Source organism: Hirundo rustica, chromosome 4 (genome assembly GCF_015227805.2).
Source record: "Hirundo rustica isolate bHirRus1 chromosome 4, bHirRus1.pri.v3, whole genome shotgun sequence".
Taxonomy (NCBI): domain Eukaryota; kingdom Metazoa; phylum Chordata; class Aves; order Passeriformes; family Hirundinidae; genus Hirundo; species Hirundo rustica.
In genome coordinates, this window is record NC_053453.1 from 45,358,459 (window position 1) to 45,377,671 (window position 19,213).

General features: G+C 37.9%; 1 protein-coding gene across 1 annotated transcript in view; it reads right to left on the minus strand.

Annotated features, from left to right (window-relative positions):
- The window catches only part of DCN (decorin), a 37,860-nt gene extending 22,138 nt beyond the window's left edge, over positions 1-15,722 (minus strand). The window contains exons 1-2 of the mRNA XM_040062181.2: positions 15,466-15,722; positions 11,105-11,340 (exon numbers count right to left, since the gene is read on the minus strand). Coding sequence (XP_039918115.1) covers positions 11,105-11,312 — 208 coding nt within the window. The 5' untranslated portion in view covers positions 11,313-11,340; positions 15,466-15,722. The remainder of the gene's footprint in view (positions 1-11,104; positions 11,341-15,465) is intronic.
- Between the last annotated feature and the right edge of the window lie 3,491 nt (positions 15,723-19,213).

Below are 19,213 nucleotides of genomic sequence, written 5' to 3' on the forward strand. Positions count from 1 at the left end.
TGAGATAACATATACCATCAAAATGTATTTAATAAAAGCCAGAATAACTGCATAGTTAACCAATTTCTTTCTCACACAAGAAAGGCTCATCCACAGTCACCTTTTGTGGAGAGACACTACATGGCCCCCAGGAATCACTGCTTAGTGAGAGATTGGAGAAGGTAACTTTGCAGAAATCAAGCTTGTCCCTGTGGGATCTCATTCTCATGGGCTGTAGCCTTTTATTATAACATCTAGAGCAAATGGCAGTGTCTGGCTGTTTAGCTGTGGTTGCCTCACATCCTGGAGAGGACAGAAGGCTGGTGGGTCTGGAGATTTTTCGGAGACTGGAAATTAGGCAGAGAGGGGCCAAGACTGGTATAATTAATCCCTTATCTGATCCCTGAGAGAGCCAATCAGTGGCTAGCCATCTCAGTGTAGCACTGTACCAGCCCAACTAGCACATTCTGCTCTTTAGCCAGCCAAACAGGTGTAGGAGATGTAGCTAGAATTTGGGAATAATGTGAGGATGTTATGGGTTTTGGTGTACACAGCAGCCCTTATTGTTTCTGCAGCTGAGGGAATAACCTGTTCAGCTACAGGAGCTGTGATCAAGTGGCCATGGAATCATTTAACCCACAAAGAAGGGAGAATTTTGAAACCTCCTGGCTATGCAGAGGTTTCAGTTCACTGCTCCAGCATCTCAGCAGCGAGAGCCACAAGTTAGACTGTATCTTGGCATGGAGCCACATTTCTGCTGAAGCCATACAACTATGCAGAAAAGGAATGCAAGATTTATGGGGCCAGTGAGGGAGACTAAGCAAGTAGAAGTCTGAGTCTGCAGCCCAGAGATGAGAATGCTGTCCTGAGAGTTGCATCTTTCCCACACTGAGACCACAAAATCTAAATAACAAATATGTGAACAGTGACAGTGATAAACAATTTTTACAATTTTGTGGTTTGATATTTTTGGTATGTTTAGGGTATTTTAGGAGGTTTTTCCTCCACCTATCCATTTTACAAGCAGCAGGGATGTGCCTTATTCTCTGAATAAACCTTGCTTTCCCAGCTGGAGACCGTGGGCCAAAAGGCAGAGAGACATTTGAAGGCTGTAGCTCACATACACGTATTATTACATTGCAACACTTACAATTATTATAACAGGGGCCATAAAATGGGGCTCATTTCAAGACTCTTTCAGTTTCTGCAAACATCTGCTGCCAGCTGAGGAATTTGGACTGAGCTCCATGTAATTCCCAGCCGTGATCATCAGTGGCTGCACTCCCGGTGGAGGCAGCTTCTCCAGCAGCTGCCTGGGCTGTCTCTGCACACTGCTGTGAGCTCTCCTTGCTCCAAGCCCAGCTCTGCTGAATCCCACTGACAGGCAGCAATTCTCCCAGGGGTGAATGACCTTAGCAATGCCCCGAGTGGACTCTGGGGCAAACAAGGCGAAAGGCAAGTTTACAGAGTCAGGATACTTAGTCACAGAAAAATAACTGGATCCAAGGACTGCTTTCTGGAAGGATGGCAAGGAACTGCTTTGAATGCTTTGACTTAGAAAAGTTTACTGATACTTTCCCAGGCTATGTGCTACAGTATTTACTGGAAATTTGTTCTCTATTGTGTGGGATTTGCAAATAGGAATAATTTCACTATTTGCATCCATGAAATAACAAACAATTGTTTTTTCCTACAGACAAGTATCCTCCTTCTCTCTTCCACTTTCAAACTAAAAGTTTTTTCTCTTTCTCCACTCTTGCTATGAAATCAGCAGGGGTTTTTTGTTTTGTTTTGTTTTGTTTTGTTTTCGTAGCAGATATTAAAAAACATTATGGAATGCATAAGATTCTTAAAATCCTGAAGGTGATTCAAAACCATGTTTTAGACCTTTTTCCTGTTCAGTAGTCTGAAAGTCTCATAAGATCCATTTTGGGCTTATTTTTAACACAGATTATTATTTTTGTATATGTCTGACCCTTCCCATAGGAAAGAACAAGAAAACAAACTTCATTCCCTGCTGAGGTGGCCCCTCACAAGGGTAGACCTACTGACCTATTACTACACTGGGTTTTTTTTCCCCAAAGTATATATAACATTGCTTCCCAGAACAGAGAGAGAAACACAGAAAAATAGAAACAAATTTACATACATTATGATCAAATGCATAGTTCTCCATTGTGATAGCACTAGTAATTATAAAAGTCCTAGCAAAGGTATAAAAGTGAATGCATGGCTTTATCTGCTCTTTTCCATCTCCACCCACTCTGAGTAGTGAACACATATTTCAAAGTATAACGGATATTGCAAGCCACAGCTGTTATGAATTATTTTTCCATGCTAGTCACATTTTTGGTACAGATAGAGTTAGACTCCTGGCTCCAAAACTTAATACCTAAGAGTATCTTTTTGAAGCTAAAATTCAAGCAACTTCTACTTCTGACTTTTAATTACGATGATCTCAAATGTATATGCCTTCTGAAGAACATTATCATTTTAGATAGGCAGAAAAATATTCTGAAATAAACTATAGACTTCAGGGATTAAGACATTAGGTGAAATAAAAATCAAGTATTATGTTAATACTTGTTAAGAAAACTTAACAAGTTTTCTTGTTAACTCCTAGAATCCTCAGCTTTACATTTCCCACTGCCATGGTTACAGACAAAAACATCCCATCAGAGAGCAGCAACTGACCCGTGTGATTCATGCAATCTACCAGCGCCATGTGCATAATGGATTTACTCAAAATGGATGCAATGCAGATGTACTACCTATGAGTACTCACACACTAAAATGAAATATTTATTCCTTCAGTAGTCAAAAGAGAGCATTTCAGTGACTCAGAAAATGGAGCATTATCTTTAAAATTATGTTTTAAGCGACCCTTTGGAGTATTGTAATTTGATGTTTACCTCTTCTGCAGTTTAAGTTAGCAACAGGCAACAGATAGCAATTTGAGGATAGTTCCCTCAATTTTTATTTTGGAATTTACCAGAATTGGCTCTAACATACTGTCATAAAGAATCATTTGGGGAAGGTCTTCTCTGGTTTCAAGTAAACTTACCTCTTCCTGTTCTGACCACATGGTCATTACACAGCCCTAGTTTATAACCTGAGGGCAGAGATATGTTCCTGGTTATTTCAGGTACTTCTAAATATATTACAGCCATTTTTCATAAATGTTTTAGAATTGTTGTCAACTGTCAATCTCACGAAAACATAAAAATGGAAGAAGCTGCTGTGGTCATGTCTGGACACAGTGAATAACAGTTTAACAAATTTTGGAGAGAATTTCCTGACTGAATCAGCAAACCTACAGACCTGCTAGGCCCCTCTTTCTACTACAGGATGATATATACACCCTTGTAAATCTTCGACATATTTACTTTCTTTTATTTTATCAGACATTTAGCAATAGAGCTTCCCCAGGTCTTCCGTAACTCTAACAGTCGTCTCCAGCCCAGAAGATGCAAACTCTCTGCCACAGAGTGAAAGAACAAAGAGAAAGTAATTTTTTTCTCCTAATCCTGAAAAACATTAAAATTTTAATTCAATTCTTTGCCTTTGTTCTTATATCTCTTAGAGATACTCAGCAATGAGTTTCATTATTGCATCACTATGGACACTTTTCTTCCATGTTGCCCTAAAATATAAATTTATTGAGAAACTCTTTAGTTTCTGAGGTCCACTCTGGAGCAGTAGAAGGGAAAACATGTAATCTAGCATAGAAATTTAAATCATTCTGGGCTTTGTCATTTTAGGTCATAGAGGAGGTGCAAGCAGAAACTGGTTCTGGGATGCCTTATTGTGTACATTTTTGTTGTGCTAATGTTGTATTACAGATCAGACTGTAGTCCCCTTTACACTTGTACATGTTTTAAAAGCTGTGATATTTCTATAAATAATTTGTCCATTTGGGTTTTTTTGCCATTAAGTCATTAAACCTGCCATCAGGTGGGCAGAATTGGTTTCTTGCTTTCACGGCTATTTTTAAAATATAATCATTACATTCCATTTCTTATTAAAATTAAATCCTATCCTTAACAGATTTTTGTAGAAACAAAAACACTTCAAGTAGGTCTGAGGTTACAACCACAAAGATGGTATGGGATGCCCTCCTGGCTGCCCCATCATATGAGTATGAATGCAGAGAGGACATAAATTCTTTAAGTACTGCTTTTCCCCTTTTTCATTTCCTATTGACTTCATACAAGGTTTGCAGTAGAGTTGCCTATGTAGCAATCGCAACCTTGCTAAAATCGGGGTAATTTTTAGAGAGCTGTTTGAATCTTATAACTGGATCCATAAGTTTAAAACTACAACACAAATCCTTTTTTTTTTTTTTTTTTTTTTTTTTTTTTTTTTTTTTTTTTTTTTTTTTTTTTTCCCCAGAAACCCATGCAGGGATGGTGCTTAGTCTAGAGGTTCCTGTGTGTCTCTGGTTTTTTCCACCTCTATTTCTTCAGAGAAGCACATCAGCAAAATCTACTGTTTTGTGCAGCCTGGAGAAAAGGAGGTTTAGGGGAGACCTCATTGCAATGTACAACTTCCTCTTGAGGGGAAGAGGAGGGGCAGGCAGTGACTTCTTCTGTGTGGTCAGCAGTGACAGGACCTGAGGGAACGGCCTGAAGCTGTGCCAGGGGAGGTTTAGGTTGGCTATTACGAAGAAAGTTCTTCACACAGAAGGTGTTTGGGCACTGGCACAGCTCCCCAAGGAAGTGGTCACAGCACCAAGCCTGACATAGATCAAGAACCTTTTGGCAACACTCTCCAGCAGAAGGTGTGAGTCTTGGGACTGTTCTGTGCAGGGCCAGGAGCTGGATCTTGATGATCCTGATGAGTCCCTTCCAACTCAGAATATTCTGTGATTCTGTGATTATCTATCTACTTATCTATACTATTTTCATAGTATAAAGGACAACAGTGCTCTGTGTGATCATTTTAAATTAAATACAATACAGCCAAAGAGGCATATAATTCATTCCAGCTTTTGCCGTGGTTGTTTTTTTGTTGGTTTTTGGGTTTTTTGGTTTTTTTTTTTTGTTTTTTTTTTTGGTTTGGTTTTTTTTGTTTGTTGGTTTGGTGTGGGTTTTTTTGTTTGCTTTGTTTTGTTTTTGGTTTTGTTTTGGTTTGGGGTTTTTGTTGTTGTTGTTAGTTTTTTGTTTTGTTTTCTTTCTTTGTTTGTTTGTCAGGGGAAACATGAAAAACATGATGAATAAATTTTACAAAATGGCAATATATTTTGAAGAATACAATTTTTGATTTGAACTTTACAAAAAGACTGAAGTATATTTGGAAGAATACTTTATTTTCCTGTAAACTGATTGTCTTCTTTTGGACCACTTCCTTTTAATCAAAGATTCAGGGAATGTGCAAAGCAAAATATAGACCACTGAGTCCAAATTTGATAAGGTTAGGACATTCCAATCTGAGTTTGAAACTGGTGTTTTGAAAACCCACTTAAAACTAGATTTACAAAATATCATGGTAACTGGACTGTGTGAACAGAGTTTTTGAGCTGGGTGCTAATACCAGAAGTTACTTGCTGTTATCATTGATGACTTCACACAGGAGCCGAATTTCTAGATCCTGTTGCTATGGGTTCTCAGTGAACCCTGGGAAGGAGAATTTGGACTCTTTATCTCTTCCTTCTCTGGGAACCCTCCACAAATACCAGAGGCTTTTTGTTGTGAAAACACAGGTATTTTTAAAATAGTTATGATTTACAAAGTAACATTCTCTATAATGGTTTAAAGAACATAATACACATACCAGTCACACCTGTTAGTCCATAATACTAGGTCATATAAGGAGTGATTATTTAGCATGTTTTAAACATTGTAATCGCCTATAACCACTTATAATTGACTCACATTTTACTAGCTATCTATTAGCTATTTATTAGTGCATTGGGAGATCTTAGAAATGAACCACTGTGACAGAGCAAGCCAGAAGACAGTCACTTCTTGTATCACTTGGACTTGGGAGTCTGAATTTCCATTCCTGCCACAAGGCTTTCATAAATGGCATTTCCAAGTCTAAAGCACACAAACAAATCTAAAAAAAAAAAATAATAATAAAAAAGAAAACATACAAAGCTGGTCGCTGTTACATTGCAGTAAGTAGTAAATAAGGAAGGGATGTAATCTACTTAAAGTGGGTTAATTTTTGTCTAGAATCATGTTTATCAGCTGAAACTGGAACATCAGTAAATCAGGAGGTGATGCAAGAAGGGCTTTCTTTTACTGCCACACTGGCAAAAGATAATGTCTTTTTGTTAATACAAAGTAGTCTACATCCAGGCCAATATTTTTTTTCTTGACAATTTTCAAGAGTTTTTTCTAATTATTGGGTAATTGATATAATAATTTTTCAGAATGTACTGAACACAGGGCCTTAATTCATGTTTTTTAACTTCTAGAGCATCCTCAAAATTGTATCAAAGCAGAATATATACAAAAAAATTAATGACTCCATGCCAAATTTATCACAAAACAAAGATGGCAGCATAGGTTTATTTTTCCTTGCCTTAATTTTAACACACATAACTTCATTAATCTGAAAGTAAGTTATGTTTGGCTAAAGAATGTCAGATTTAAGGCCAGCACCTTGGCATGTAGATACTATTCTCAGTATATGTGACAGAATACTTTCCCAGATTTCATGGCTCCTTTTTTAATGATAATATTTTGGTATATGATCCAGTTCTACAAAGCCAGGGGATTTCATGAGAATATCAGCTTCTATTAAATATAAAAGGAGTAAGACTTTAATCTTTATTGTAGGAAGAAAAAAAAAAAGGCATAAAAAAAATGAAATAACTTGATCTAAAGGCTCATCAGTGACAATGTAAATTCACAAAATTATTTTATTTAAAAATTGTAAATGTTAATGTCTGGCCATTTAAGGATACATGTTTTCTTTTATTGAATGTTTAGTAACCTATAAGATTTTGAGCTGAACATTTACCTTTAAAGATTATGTTTCAGACCAAGGTATTTTGCAAAGGCAATAACTCCCTTCATAGTGAAAAATGAGATTCTCACATGGAATCAGAATCAGAAAATGGGTGTTCAGATATTCCTGGAAGATTTCATACAGTGAGATAAGTTATCTTTTGACAACAAATAAATGGCCACCTTACAATGGTTCAAGCATTGAAGAGCCATCAGCCGATATATTGAGACACTCTATTTGTTCAGATAAACTGCCTTATGTTACCAGATCCCAGCTATAATACTTCAGATATCTGTGAGCTTTTCAGCTCCTGATCTCAAACTGCTTTTCAAACACACCCTCCAACATTCATGCTGAGCTCTAATGTACTCTTTAAGCAAGAGTAAGCTGGAGAAACCCTGCATTTCTAAGCTGTGAGCAAAATTTGAATTTTATCTGTAATAGTGCTTGAACTTTGTTTGCTGACATCTCTCGCTTGCACACCTTTTGGAAACTACAAAGCATGCATGGATAATCCCAGAGAGAGAGATAGAGAGACCTCCACTATGTCCTGTAAGGTCTCCAAGAAGGGCAATCTCATTGCATCCTGTATAGAGACATTGCTCATTCAGAAGCGGCTGCCAGACTTATCTGAAGGTGAAATAAAGCTCTGACCACTACCTCTGAGTATGCCTGTGAAGCATTCTGCATCTGCTGCAGGGATGAGTAATCAAACATGCATTCTCCTGCCTACCAGGGCACTCTGGGATGAACTTTACTTGAGACTCCCTTTGGGAGGATAGGACTTTAAATGGAGCTGTTAATCCTTGCTAGGGTTTTTGAGAGGTGTGTTTGCCTGGCCAGCTGACTGCACATCTTCCCTGTACATATTACTTTAAAACAGGAAAAGTGGCCTCCGAGCAGCTACATCAGTTACAACTCCACCTGTACTGTGCTTTAATAAGGAAGATGTTTGTGATTTCTATGAAAAGCCTGGATATAGCACAGTATGCCTCATACTGAAGCATGATCAAAAAGTGAAGCTGTGACTCCCTTTTAAAAACAGGAGGCAGATTCATAAGAAGCAGCACTTTTATAGAGATAGCACAGTGGCCTTCCTTGATGAGATCCTTCAGCCTGTTCACAAAGATAATACATCTCATGAAATGTAGGCACATGGGGTTCTGCTTTTGATCCATCAGTAACCGAAACTTATAGAGAAATCTTTTTCAGGATGTGAGAAGGCAGCATTCTCCTTCTTGCCAACTCAGCTCTTGGCTGGGAAGCAAAATAAATTCATTTGTAGGTGTGTGCTTAGGAAGATGTGACTGAAGTTTAACTGAAGTTTAAGACTATAGGAATGCAAAAATTCAGCTGACAAGAGTGTAATTGGACTACTGGGCATTTTTTTTTTCACTGTTTTTATTGAACTTGCATTTTTGTTGTTGTTGTTGTTATTCCCATCCAGTGCTCATGAGAAAAGGATCAAACCTGATCTCTGGACTCTGGATCCAATAGCTCTCCTGTACGTTATTCACATAACCCTGTCAGATGGTTGTTTATTTCCTTATGGGGTAAGAATCAACAAATAGAAAATGCCCATTTAGGCACAAAAGAAACAGGCTGAGGAAGAGCCCATCTCTGCATGTTGCCCATGCTAGGGTCCTCCAGCTGCCTTGCTCTGGCATGTCCCCTGCACCTATGGGTTCATGGCTATAAACTCTCCTTCCATGTCAGACTGAGTAGAGGAAAGGACCCTGATTCAGGTTTCAACTTTCCTTTGTGGGAATTTATTTAGGAAGGTCTTAGTATGTCCTTGTGAGGACCCTTATAATTGCCTGAAATTTTTCTTCAATTAGTAGCCATGGGACTAGATGACTAAATGTGATCATTTTGGAGAACGGATGTAGCTAATTTGAGGGTTAGAAATGACCAGAGCTGAAGGGAGAGGTAGGCCAGGAACACAGGTTAATAGGGAGGCAGAACTTTCATTGCTAGTTTCACACCTTCCATGTGCGAATTGCCCTCCTGATCCCTGAAACACGAGCATCCTTCATCCCACAGCTCAGGATCACGTGAGGTCACCTGCACAGCTTGCAACAAAAGGCCAGCAACTGCATTTTCTCAAGTCAGTATGTAAATATGACTTTGCCTGTGTCTGTCACGCAAAAGTGAATTCAGAAGAGTAGAGGGCATGTTTTCCTGTGAGCAGGTGACACACAGCTCTCCTGTCCCTGCCTGCAGGACAGCCAGTATATCTGTGTCTTCATTAGACTCCCAGCTGGGCCACGTCCCATCAGGGGCTGTCATATGGGACAAAGGCAGGTAAAACTTAATGCCAAGGCTGGCACTGCTTGATAATTACTTCTTTGAGCTCTGCCAGGAAAATATTATTTATTTATTTTTCAGAGCTGCATATTTTGAACCCAGGGAGATCTCTTTTCCTTTATACCCAAGGGCTGGATGTTATCAGCCCAGCTGATCCAAATGCACAATCTTTTCATTGCATGATATGCAGCATGTGGGTTTAAAGAAAGCTTGAAATATATCTCTTTCTTTTCACCTCACTTGAAATTATCTGGGAGACACTGATCTGGGACCTTAATTGCTGTATTTCTAAGTCTCCTTGTCAGTATAGGACTCTACTAACCCAGAAGTATCTTATGCAATGGACTGTAAACCATGTATGTGTGAAGGAGAAGGTGCATGGCCACAGGAGCAAGTACAGGAGCAAAGGGTCCCTGTGTGAATGTCTCTACTTTCTTACCAAATGAAAGCTCATTACATTCTGCAGAACTGAAGCAGACTGAGAACAAGTTCTCAAAATAACTTAAATTCCATCAGCATTACTAAGTGTAACAATAATAAAACCTAAGACTTTCATGGCGTGTGGGGCAACCTCCTCCCCACTCCATGTTTGCTCTCTCTGGCACCTAAATGGTAAAAAAAAAAATAAAAAATTTCAAGAGGGACAATACTGTGGAAGCTATGAATGCATGGCTAGGTTAGCCCACAGTATTTTGTGCAACTTGGCTTGCATTGTTCACTGGATCTTTGCCAAACATATCTGTTGCGTAATTTTATGGCTCACTTTAATAAATTCACAGAAGTTTCTAGGGGTGTAGCTAAAGTTTCCCTTCCTTTCTGTAATTATACAACCCCCACCACAGTGAGACACAGATCTTAATTGGTGGACTTAAAGTAATTATCAAAGCCAATATAGCATAAGAAAATGGAAGCACACAGCTATACATTTAAAGAGCTGGGAGAAGACTTAAAGAAAAAGAAGCTCTATAAAATCATGAGAAGAAATTTGTCTGTTTCCTTGAGATCAAAACCTACTCTAATTGATTTTCTGCACTGTATACTAATTAAGATTGAATAGTACTGGTTTAAACTAAGAGCAGTCTCACTGAAGTCAACTTCATTACTTGAAACTTCTGCATGGAAAAGTCAAATACAGTGATGGCAGACATGGCTTCATATCCTGCTGCTCTGACTGTGCACACAAGCCCTTTCCTTACATAAAGGAGTAAGGAAAGTTTGTGAGAAATGTTCTCATGGTTTCAGCTTATATAGTGTCTAAGAAAGATATTTAATAAGGATTTCCATAATGTGTTCATTATTTTGGTATGTTTCCAAGCTCTTTACTCCAGAGAGCTGGTTCCAGGATATATGATTCAGTTGGTTACTTCATGCTCATGTATTCCTATTTAAATGGGATGACTTCTATGTTGAGGTACTAGACAGTGTGATTAAAGGTGTTGGACCTTGGACCATGCAATTTAGAAACTTTTAAAATGTTTCCGTCCCCATATCTGACCTCACTGCCTTTGCTTAATATTCATCTGAAGAAATAGTTTTGAAAAGTTATTTTCTCTGCAAGAAATAACTTTTCAAAGCTGTTTCAAAGCTATGGACATTTCAAAGAACAAATGAAATGTACACATTCAAAATACACATTAAAAAAAATAAAAATCAAACATTCTTCATGGTCACAACAAATGCCCATCTTGCCAGGGCTTTGCAGCCTACTTTGTATAGTAAGTTCTGGTTAACTGCAGCTGTAGCATATTTCTTTGGAAAAAGCCATTTAGGAAGAGATGGCGCATAGCAGCCTCACCATCCTGGCTGCTAGCCCATGACTAGAATGCAAATACAGAGCCTCTGAGGATGCTCCTGGTCTTACCTAGGTCAGAGCACTGCACCACACGAAGATGGCACTGGCAGCGGAAGGGGCACACTGGTCCAAATCCGGATATGACGGGATCATCCGTTGGAGCCATGTCGGCTGAGCCCTCATCCTCCAGCATAAAGTCAAAGAGGCCCTGCTGGTGGAATGGCTTGGCCAAGCATGCTGGCAGCAGTAGGACAAGGATCAGAGCTAGCCTCTTCATGGCTTAGTTCATCGACCCCCAGCAGAACCTAGGGTTCAAAGCAGCAGATTAATAACAGGAGTAGCAGTTTCCCATAGCTGCACAGTTCTTCCTGAAGGAGGTCCAGGTCATCCACCAATTGCATAACTGTTCCTTTCAATAAAAGAAAACTGAATTGTAAAAATAGGACAGTTATGTGATAGGAGTCTGGTAACTGCTTGTCAATAGGCTTTTTTTTTTTTTTTTTTTTTTTTTTCTCCAGAGCAATTTGAAGGCAACTGTAAACACATCTGTTTGCATATTTAGAGTAATATTTATTAGGAACAGGCAGCACTGTCAACTTTGTAATGCAAAAGAGTCAAAGCAATAAGCTACATTTTCCATGTGCCTGTTTTCTGCCAATGTACCAGTCTATTTGATTTCATTAGGATTTATTTCATAGCAACAGGTTTGACCCCTGGGGACAAACCTGAGGTTCCCAAACTCACTGTAATTCAGTATTTCATGTCTTGAGAAATATTTTTAAGTATCAGCTTGCTGTGTGTTTTAAATTATAGCCTAGTAAAACTGACTGAGAAAGAGTAGAATTTAGTGACAGGGTGGAAAATGAGGGCAAGATTTTTAGTTGTTCAAATGCTTTATACTTCTTTCCTAGTTCAAACAGCACAAAAAATGGAATAAAATGTTGCATTATATTGAATATTCTTGGCTTTCTTTCCAAATTTTGACATCCACTCTGAGAATCCTCTGCTGTACTGCATAAGCATCTGAATTGATGCTTGCAGTGTTGTGTGCAAACTTTCAAATAGGACTTCTGGGGCTTCATTCTGCAGATTTTCAGGGTCAGGAGAAACTTTACATTAGTATGTATTGCCATAGATATTAACAAGAAAAGCTGCTTAAATACATGTTCTCAGGACTTAGGCCTAGATGCACTTCAACCCACTCTAGGTTGTTCTACCTGTCTTGTAGTGCAATAAGGAGGAACTACACAACCATTTGCAGGTGGGTATCAAGGCTGTAAAGACCAGCTAATTTTCTTTTACTGTGTATTTTATATAATGAAGTTCATACTTCACTAATTTTAATTTATTAAAAAAACCACAAAAAACCCCAAAACAACCAAAGACAATAACAACAAAAGCAAACAAACAAACAACCCCACACAAAACAAAAACAAACAAAAACAAACAAACAAACAAAATCTGCCTTCAAATGGCCAAGTGACACAAAGGCATACTTGTCATTTATATAGGAGCTTTTCATTAAAATGGATGGCATAGTCCTGAATACAGATGCTGCTCTTTGTAATGAAAACAAAAATGCCCACTTGCTCCTTCAGGTCAATATCTTAGAAACACCTTGTCTGGGTGCTAGCTGGGATTATTTCTTTTTTTATGAGAAGTTATCTAACAGTTAGGGGCGTGGTAGCGTATTTTTTAACTCCATATTAATTGTTGGATAAAAAACCTGGGAGAGGCAGAAGAGGAGGACTGTCTCCCTTTCTACATTGATATATGGAACCTACCAGGTAGATGACAAGAATGAACAGATGACATCAGGTGAGAGTAGTTTACTGAAGCCTGCCTTTCTAACATACTGCAACCAAGTGCTCTAAAAGGAATGGTTAGTGTTAAGAAAAAAAGCTAAAGGTATAAAAAAGCCATGAAATTGGATTTAGACACAATTTATATTGTGCCTGAGGTAATTTTCCTTTATGAATTTCTACCTACAGGTGTCAATAATACAGTTCTCCAGGAACCTTTAGGTCTGTTTCTTGAGAAGGTGATTAGGTTACCTAATAAAATATCCTGGTGTCTTAAAATCATAGCCTACATTCCTGTGATCTATCTGACAGGAAGACATGTATTTAACATCTTCAGATATCCCAAAGACTTCAACATTAAATCACATGGAATGTTTATGTTGTCTGTTTGAGACAACTTCTGCTCTTCTGCTCCTGGAACAGACACTTTACTTACTGCATGCACTGAGTGGGATCAGAAACCCCAACATTAGCTAGAGTTTTTAGTATGTCCTGTCAGCCAGTGCTATGTAAATTCATGACATGTAGCAGGGGCACGCTGTGTCCCCATGTGGATCATCCTCCTGTACTTCCTCCGGCCCTGGCCCCCTATCGACACTGGGGCTGTGTTCCTTTCCCAACAACACCCCTACCAATGCAGGCAGTGTGCACAGGGACACATCAGGATGTCACAGCAAAGTGCTGTTAATGCATGGTAGTGAGCTGTTAGCAGGATTTAATCTAAAACATGATTTTTGAAACAGTAATTATCGTGTGCAAATTATTGCAAAATAAAAATGCAATTTATTAATAATGTGGAATGAGAAGAAAATTTGCTAAATCATCACCATTCATCACAATAAGCTGCCTTGTGAAAATGATCAATAAAACATTATCCCAGTACAAATTATTTTCCAGAATTTATACTAATAACAATAAGCATTGTGAATACTGCATGCTAATCCTTGAATGGCAGTGGCAGTCAGGACTTTTTAAAGACCTTCTTCAGCCTTTTTTTATGAATTAATATGATTTTAACACATTTAAAAATATTTAAAACTTCTTTGTTCCCTCTCAGGGTTACTGGTGAAGTACCACCCATCCCAAGAATGCACAATCAGGATCCTGTCCTGGAGTTTAATTACTGCCACTCAGAAAAGCCAAAAAAAACCAAAACCAAAAACAACAACAACAACAAAAAACCCACAAAAAAACCCACAAAGGCACTGTGGAAGTGTCTTCACACTTTGCTTCTTATTCACATTAATACTGATGACTTAATTTATCTGAGTTAAACCCTGTAGCAGGCCTTTCCTTTGGTCCCTGTTTTGTAAGAACTGTAATAAAATCAGAAAGAGGTGGCTATAAAGGAAAATAGGACCATATGAAGAAAACTATAGTACAACAAAGGATATTCAAGTATATAATCTGAGGATACAGCAGAGAAAACAGCAGACACAAGCAACATGTTAGTCAGGATATAGGAACAGATATCTTTGGTCATATATGCATTCATTCTGCAGACACATGTATCTGTTCCTATTGGTGCATTTATAATTGAACATAAACAAAAGAAAAGATATACACAAAACTGTACTAACAAGAAATGTTTACATTTCACTCACAAAAAAAAAAGGAGAGAGGACAAAAAATCTGACTTCTGTGACAATATTTATGTCTTCAGGACATAACTGTTTAAAATTCCTTTAATTATGTGTTTACAATGAAGAAGACTTTTCCACAAACAGAGGAAACTATACCATAGGCTTGGCCACATTTCATTTTAAAACACCACTGAAAATATGCTTCATCAGTTCACGTCACTACTGTATTGGTGGTCTTCTTGTCAGTTTACCTTAATACTAAGGTTAAATTATTAATTCACCAACTGTCAGAAATCTCTCAAAATTCCACAAAGACAAGCTAAACAATATTTTCCAGTTTCAAAAATATCCCCTCCATTTTATGTTTTGCCTATTTTGTGCAATAAAGTCTAGATATACAAACATAGGAGTTGGAAGTTTTAAAGAGAATAAAACTGTTAGCAGGAGTTTCAACTGCAAGAATTTTCTTTTCTACTATTTCATTCATAAGGACTTTCTTTAAACATGATTCCTTTGTTTGTTCCCTGTAACACAGCACTTTCTAAGATTACAAAGACGAACACAGAGCCTGTTTAACTTACTACTATGAGGTTTTTTTCTCTGAAATTGAAAATATATTCATCAGTGTCTGAAATATATATGAAGAAACACATGAGAAAGAAATCACAGAGTGCAGTTTAAAGCAGAAATGTAAGCATACACACATTTTTTACTCTCTCTATATCACCGATTCTAAACACTGAGTTGCGGAGAATATACTGCTGCAAATGTTTACAGCAAAGAAAAAGAAAGGACTATAGCAGTGCCTATACAAATCAAAACAAGAGACAGAATAGTCAAATAAACAGTAGGAAATCTGCACAGTCTTTCAGAATGCATTCTCATGTTTCCGAGAAACTAAACTACTGCATAGAAAACTTAACATTACTAAAGTTTTAGTAGGATTTTTAACTTGCTTCTCTTAAAATTCTAATAGTTCTTGCCATAGACTTGCCCGAAGTTTTATTAGTAGAGCATAGTTCAGGAGAATTACTGAAAACCGTACCTTTTAATCCAGGGATTTGCAACAGGAGCTCTCAAAGCTGAGATGTAATTAAACTAAATATTCAACCCAGGCAGAAGGCTTTGCAGGTGTGGAAAGGAGGAGGGGGTAAATTCAGCTCAGTGACTGTCACTTGGTGGAAAACCCTCCTGCTTCTATTCCATAGCACAGTTAAAAAATGTTTCTCTCAATGAACACAATCCAGGCTGACACCCACATTAGATCATATGGTAATGATATGTCTCCTGTATTGTAGCCAGAAACTTTATCAGCCCTTTTGCTTTTTTCTCCTTTTTCTTTTTCATTTGCTTTATTTCTCTTTCATCTGTTTACAATCCCAAATGACTTGTACTTTATAAGACAGATTCTTAGCTGTAATTCATGCTACTTATTTTATTCATGTCTCTATGACATACATTTAGGAAAGTTTTCTTCATTTTAACTGCGGGGGGGTTTATGACTCATTAATGAAAAAAATGTTTAGCTGTTCCTCTTCTTTATTGTATTTTGAAATCAAGGAAATGATATAAAATTTATCTTTGAGCTAGGCAAAGTGGAGATTAATATCAGAAGAAAAGGGTTAGCTTCAAGTAAAACTGTTTAAACTGATATCAACCTGCCTTTGCTTATGCTATAATCATTGTCAAACTAAGTAGTATATAGTTCAATATATTATTATCCTGTCTAATAATAGAGTTTGTAGGTATTTTTTGAAACTACAGCATAGTTTTGATGTATTTGAAAATATGAAAACCATGTTTTCATTAGTAAAATGATTCTAACATTTGTGGTTAGAGCTGCTTTATATAAACTTTGTTAACTTTGTTGGGGTCTTTTTTTTTTTTTTTTTTTTTTTTAATTCACTGACTTCTCACCAGGACAGCAAAACAGAGGGGAAATTAGCTTTAACTGTTCAGGTTTTGGGCTAGTTTTTTTGTTTGTTTGTTTTTAATTTTTTTACTGGTTTTTTTTTTTTTTTTGGTTAGTTGAGTTTTTTTAAGAGACAAAGGGAAATTTTTAAAAACATGGATAGAAAAACACATCTGACTTATTGTTCAGATTTATATTTTATTTTATTTTAGCAATTTCTGGTTTTATGCAAATGTCAGTGGAAGCTAAAATGCAGTTTCTTTATTGCTGCACAATTTTGAAAGTCAAGTGAATTGAAATGAGAGCAAATACATTAATTGCTATTTATTTAGCAATTCAAACACATTGTGAACATGTGTAGCTTCACTGTGCTGTTAGCTGTCCTATCTAAATACTGAAGGCTTCTGTCTCTGTGTTTTGACTTGTATCCTTTATATTTCTGCCCCTAGGCAAAGACCAGGTGCAAATCCAAAATTAAAGCCTGTAAAATGATGTTTAAAAGAAGTCAGAATTTTTAGAAACACAATAGCCTCCTGAAATTTTAGCTGTCCTCCTGATTTAAATTCAAGAGCCCTTATAAGAGATCTTATAATTGTTCTCCTTTGGTGGAAGAAAGCATGGGAGAACAATTGTCTGCTAATTTTGGTCTCTGTAGAACAAAGATGTAATCAGACATCTTACATTACAGGTTCCTTATATAGCTCACTCTAAAAGTTAAGGATCAGTTATTCACCCCTAGTCCTTAAAGTAACTTCTTTCCCCTGCAACTTCACTAGATTCAAGACTGCTAATGGTTTTTGTTGTGACAATTTCGTACATATGATTAGTGGTGTTCCAAGATTTCATGCTTACAACAAAGCCTTATCTGTGTCCAGAAGTGTTGCCATGAGGCTTGTTGAAATCTTGGCTGCATCTTAGTAATGTCAGTTATTTGAACCTTGGTCACCAGCTGCATCTGGTGTTTAAAAACATTTCAAAGCAAGATTTTGATGAGGAACAGGTCAGGGTGAACTTGTTGTCAGTTTGCTTCACAAAACCCATTCATATCCTTTCCTAGCAAAACCTTAATACATTTGTTCTGATATCTGTTATGGGGTTGAAAGGTGTTGTAATTTAATGCCTCAGTAATTTCTTTGGAGGCAGAGGGGGGATGAACAGCCATCTCTCCTTCTCCTTGTCTTAGGCGTTAGGGAGATTCAAACCGAAATATGAAGATAAAGGTGGGAACAGGTGGAGAACAGGGTACCTGCTGGATGAACTGGGGGTTCTGTTTCCTTTCATGAAGTCAATTCCAAGAAGCTCAGAGGGGAAAAGATATTATCAGCTTTAGGAATGGTGAAAACAGTTATGCCACCTGTTGATATACAGAAGTAGAAGAGGAATGTGTTAGTTGTCCAGCCCTTCCTGAAATGGAAAGTGGAGTTAGGTGGGACAGAGTAACTGAATGGGAGAGGACTTATGACACTGAATATTGATATAATACCCAATTAATTATTTTGAATCAAGGAATCACAGAATCATTTAGGTTGGAGAAGACCTCCAAGGTCATTGAGACTAAGCTTTGACTGATCACCCCCTTGTCAATTAGACCATGGCCCTAAGTGCCACGTGCAATCTCTTCGTAAACACTTCCAGGGATAGCGACTCCACCACCTCACTGGGTAGCCCATTCCAATGCTTAATCACCCTTTCCATCAAGAAATTCTTCCTGATGTCCAACCTGAACATCCTCTCATGCAGCATGAGGCTATTTATTCTTATCCCATCATGCATGGCCAGGGAGAAGAGACCAACCCCCACCTGGCTGCACCTTCCTTTCAGACAGCTGTAGAGAATGATAAGGTCACCCCTGAGTCTCCTTTTCTCCAAGTTAAGCAACCCCAGCTCCCTCAGCTGCTCCTCTTAGGACTTACTCTCTAGACCCCTCACCAGCTTCATTGCTCTTCTCTGGACACAAAATATTTGTGTGCTTTCATGGGAATACAGATCCTTTCTGATACAAGTATTCCTTTAATTCTACTCTTTGCCCCCTGCCGTGTCACTAAGAAGATAAACAACCTTTAAAAACCAAACAACCAAAGAACAATATTAAGTCATTATGTAATTTTATGGCCCTTGACCATACAGAGGGCCTATCATCCTTTTCAGTCTGACCCATTTTGACTACTGCTTAGTCAATACAAAAAATCATTATTAGAAAAGTCTTGGTTTCTATGTGATTTTATTACTCCAGTTCAACAAACTTTTAGGGCTACATACTGCTCCAAATACTGGTTCCCAAAAGGTTACAGGCAACAGCATGTTAATGTTATTTATATAACAATATTTTTATTAAATTTTGATGGATAGCATCTGCTTCATTTGCTCTTAGCTTATTTTATGGACCTTTGAAAAGGGCAGCGGTGGGAAAGAAGGCAGGAAGCCTGCCTGCTGGTGTGTGCTCTACCTGGGTCCAGTGGAAGTCTCTGCAGGAAAGAGATGAACATTGCCCTTTAAGGAGAAAGCATTTCCTGGGGAAATTGCTCCTGGAGCATGAGGCTGAGCTGGGAGAGAGGCATGTCCAACAGGCACTCAGGGCTGCCAGAACATGTTGAAGGCTCCTCAGAGAAACTGACATAATCTGTCCCTGGGCGTGGAAAAAGAGGCTTTCTTTTAGGGAGTCTGGGAAAAAGTGGGTAACATTTATTGCAATCCAGAAAGCTACTGGAATGAAACCAAAGCAGGAGAACAAGATCTATTCTGCAGGAACATGGTTTCCCATGTCCCAGAGAAACAGATTCTTACTAATTCTAAGTTTTCACAAGAGAAAAAGGCATTTTCTTGGGCTGCCTTCTAATAATTCCCAGCTTTGATGATCTGGTTAGCATTGTTGTTGTTGTGA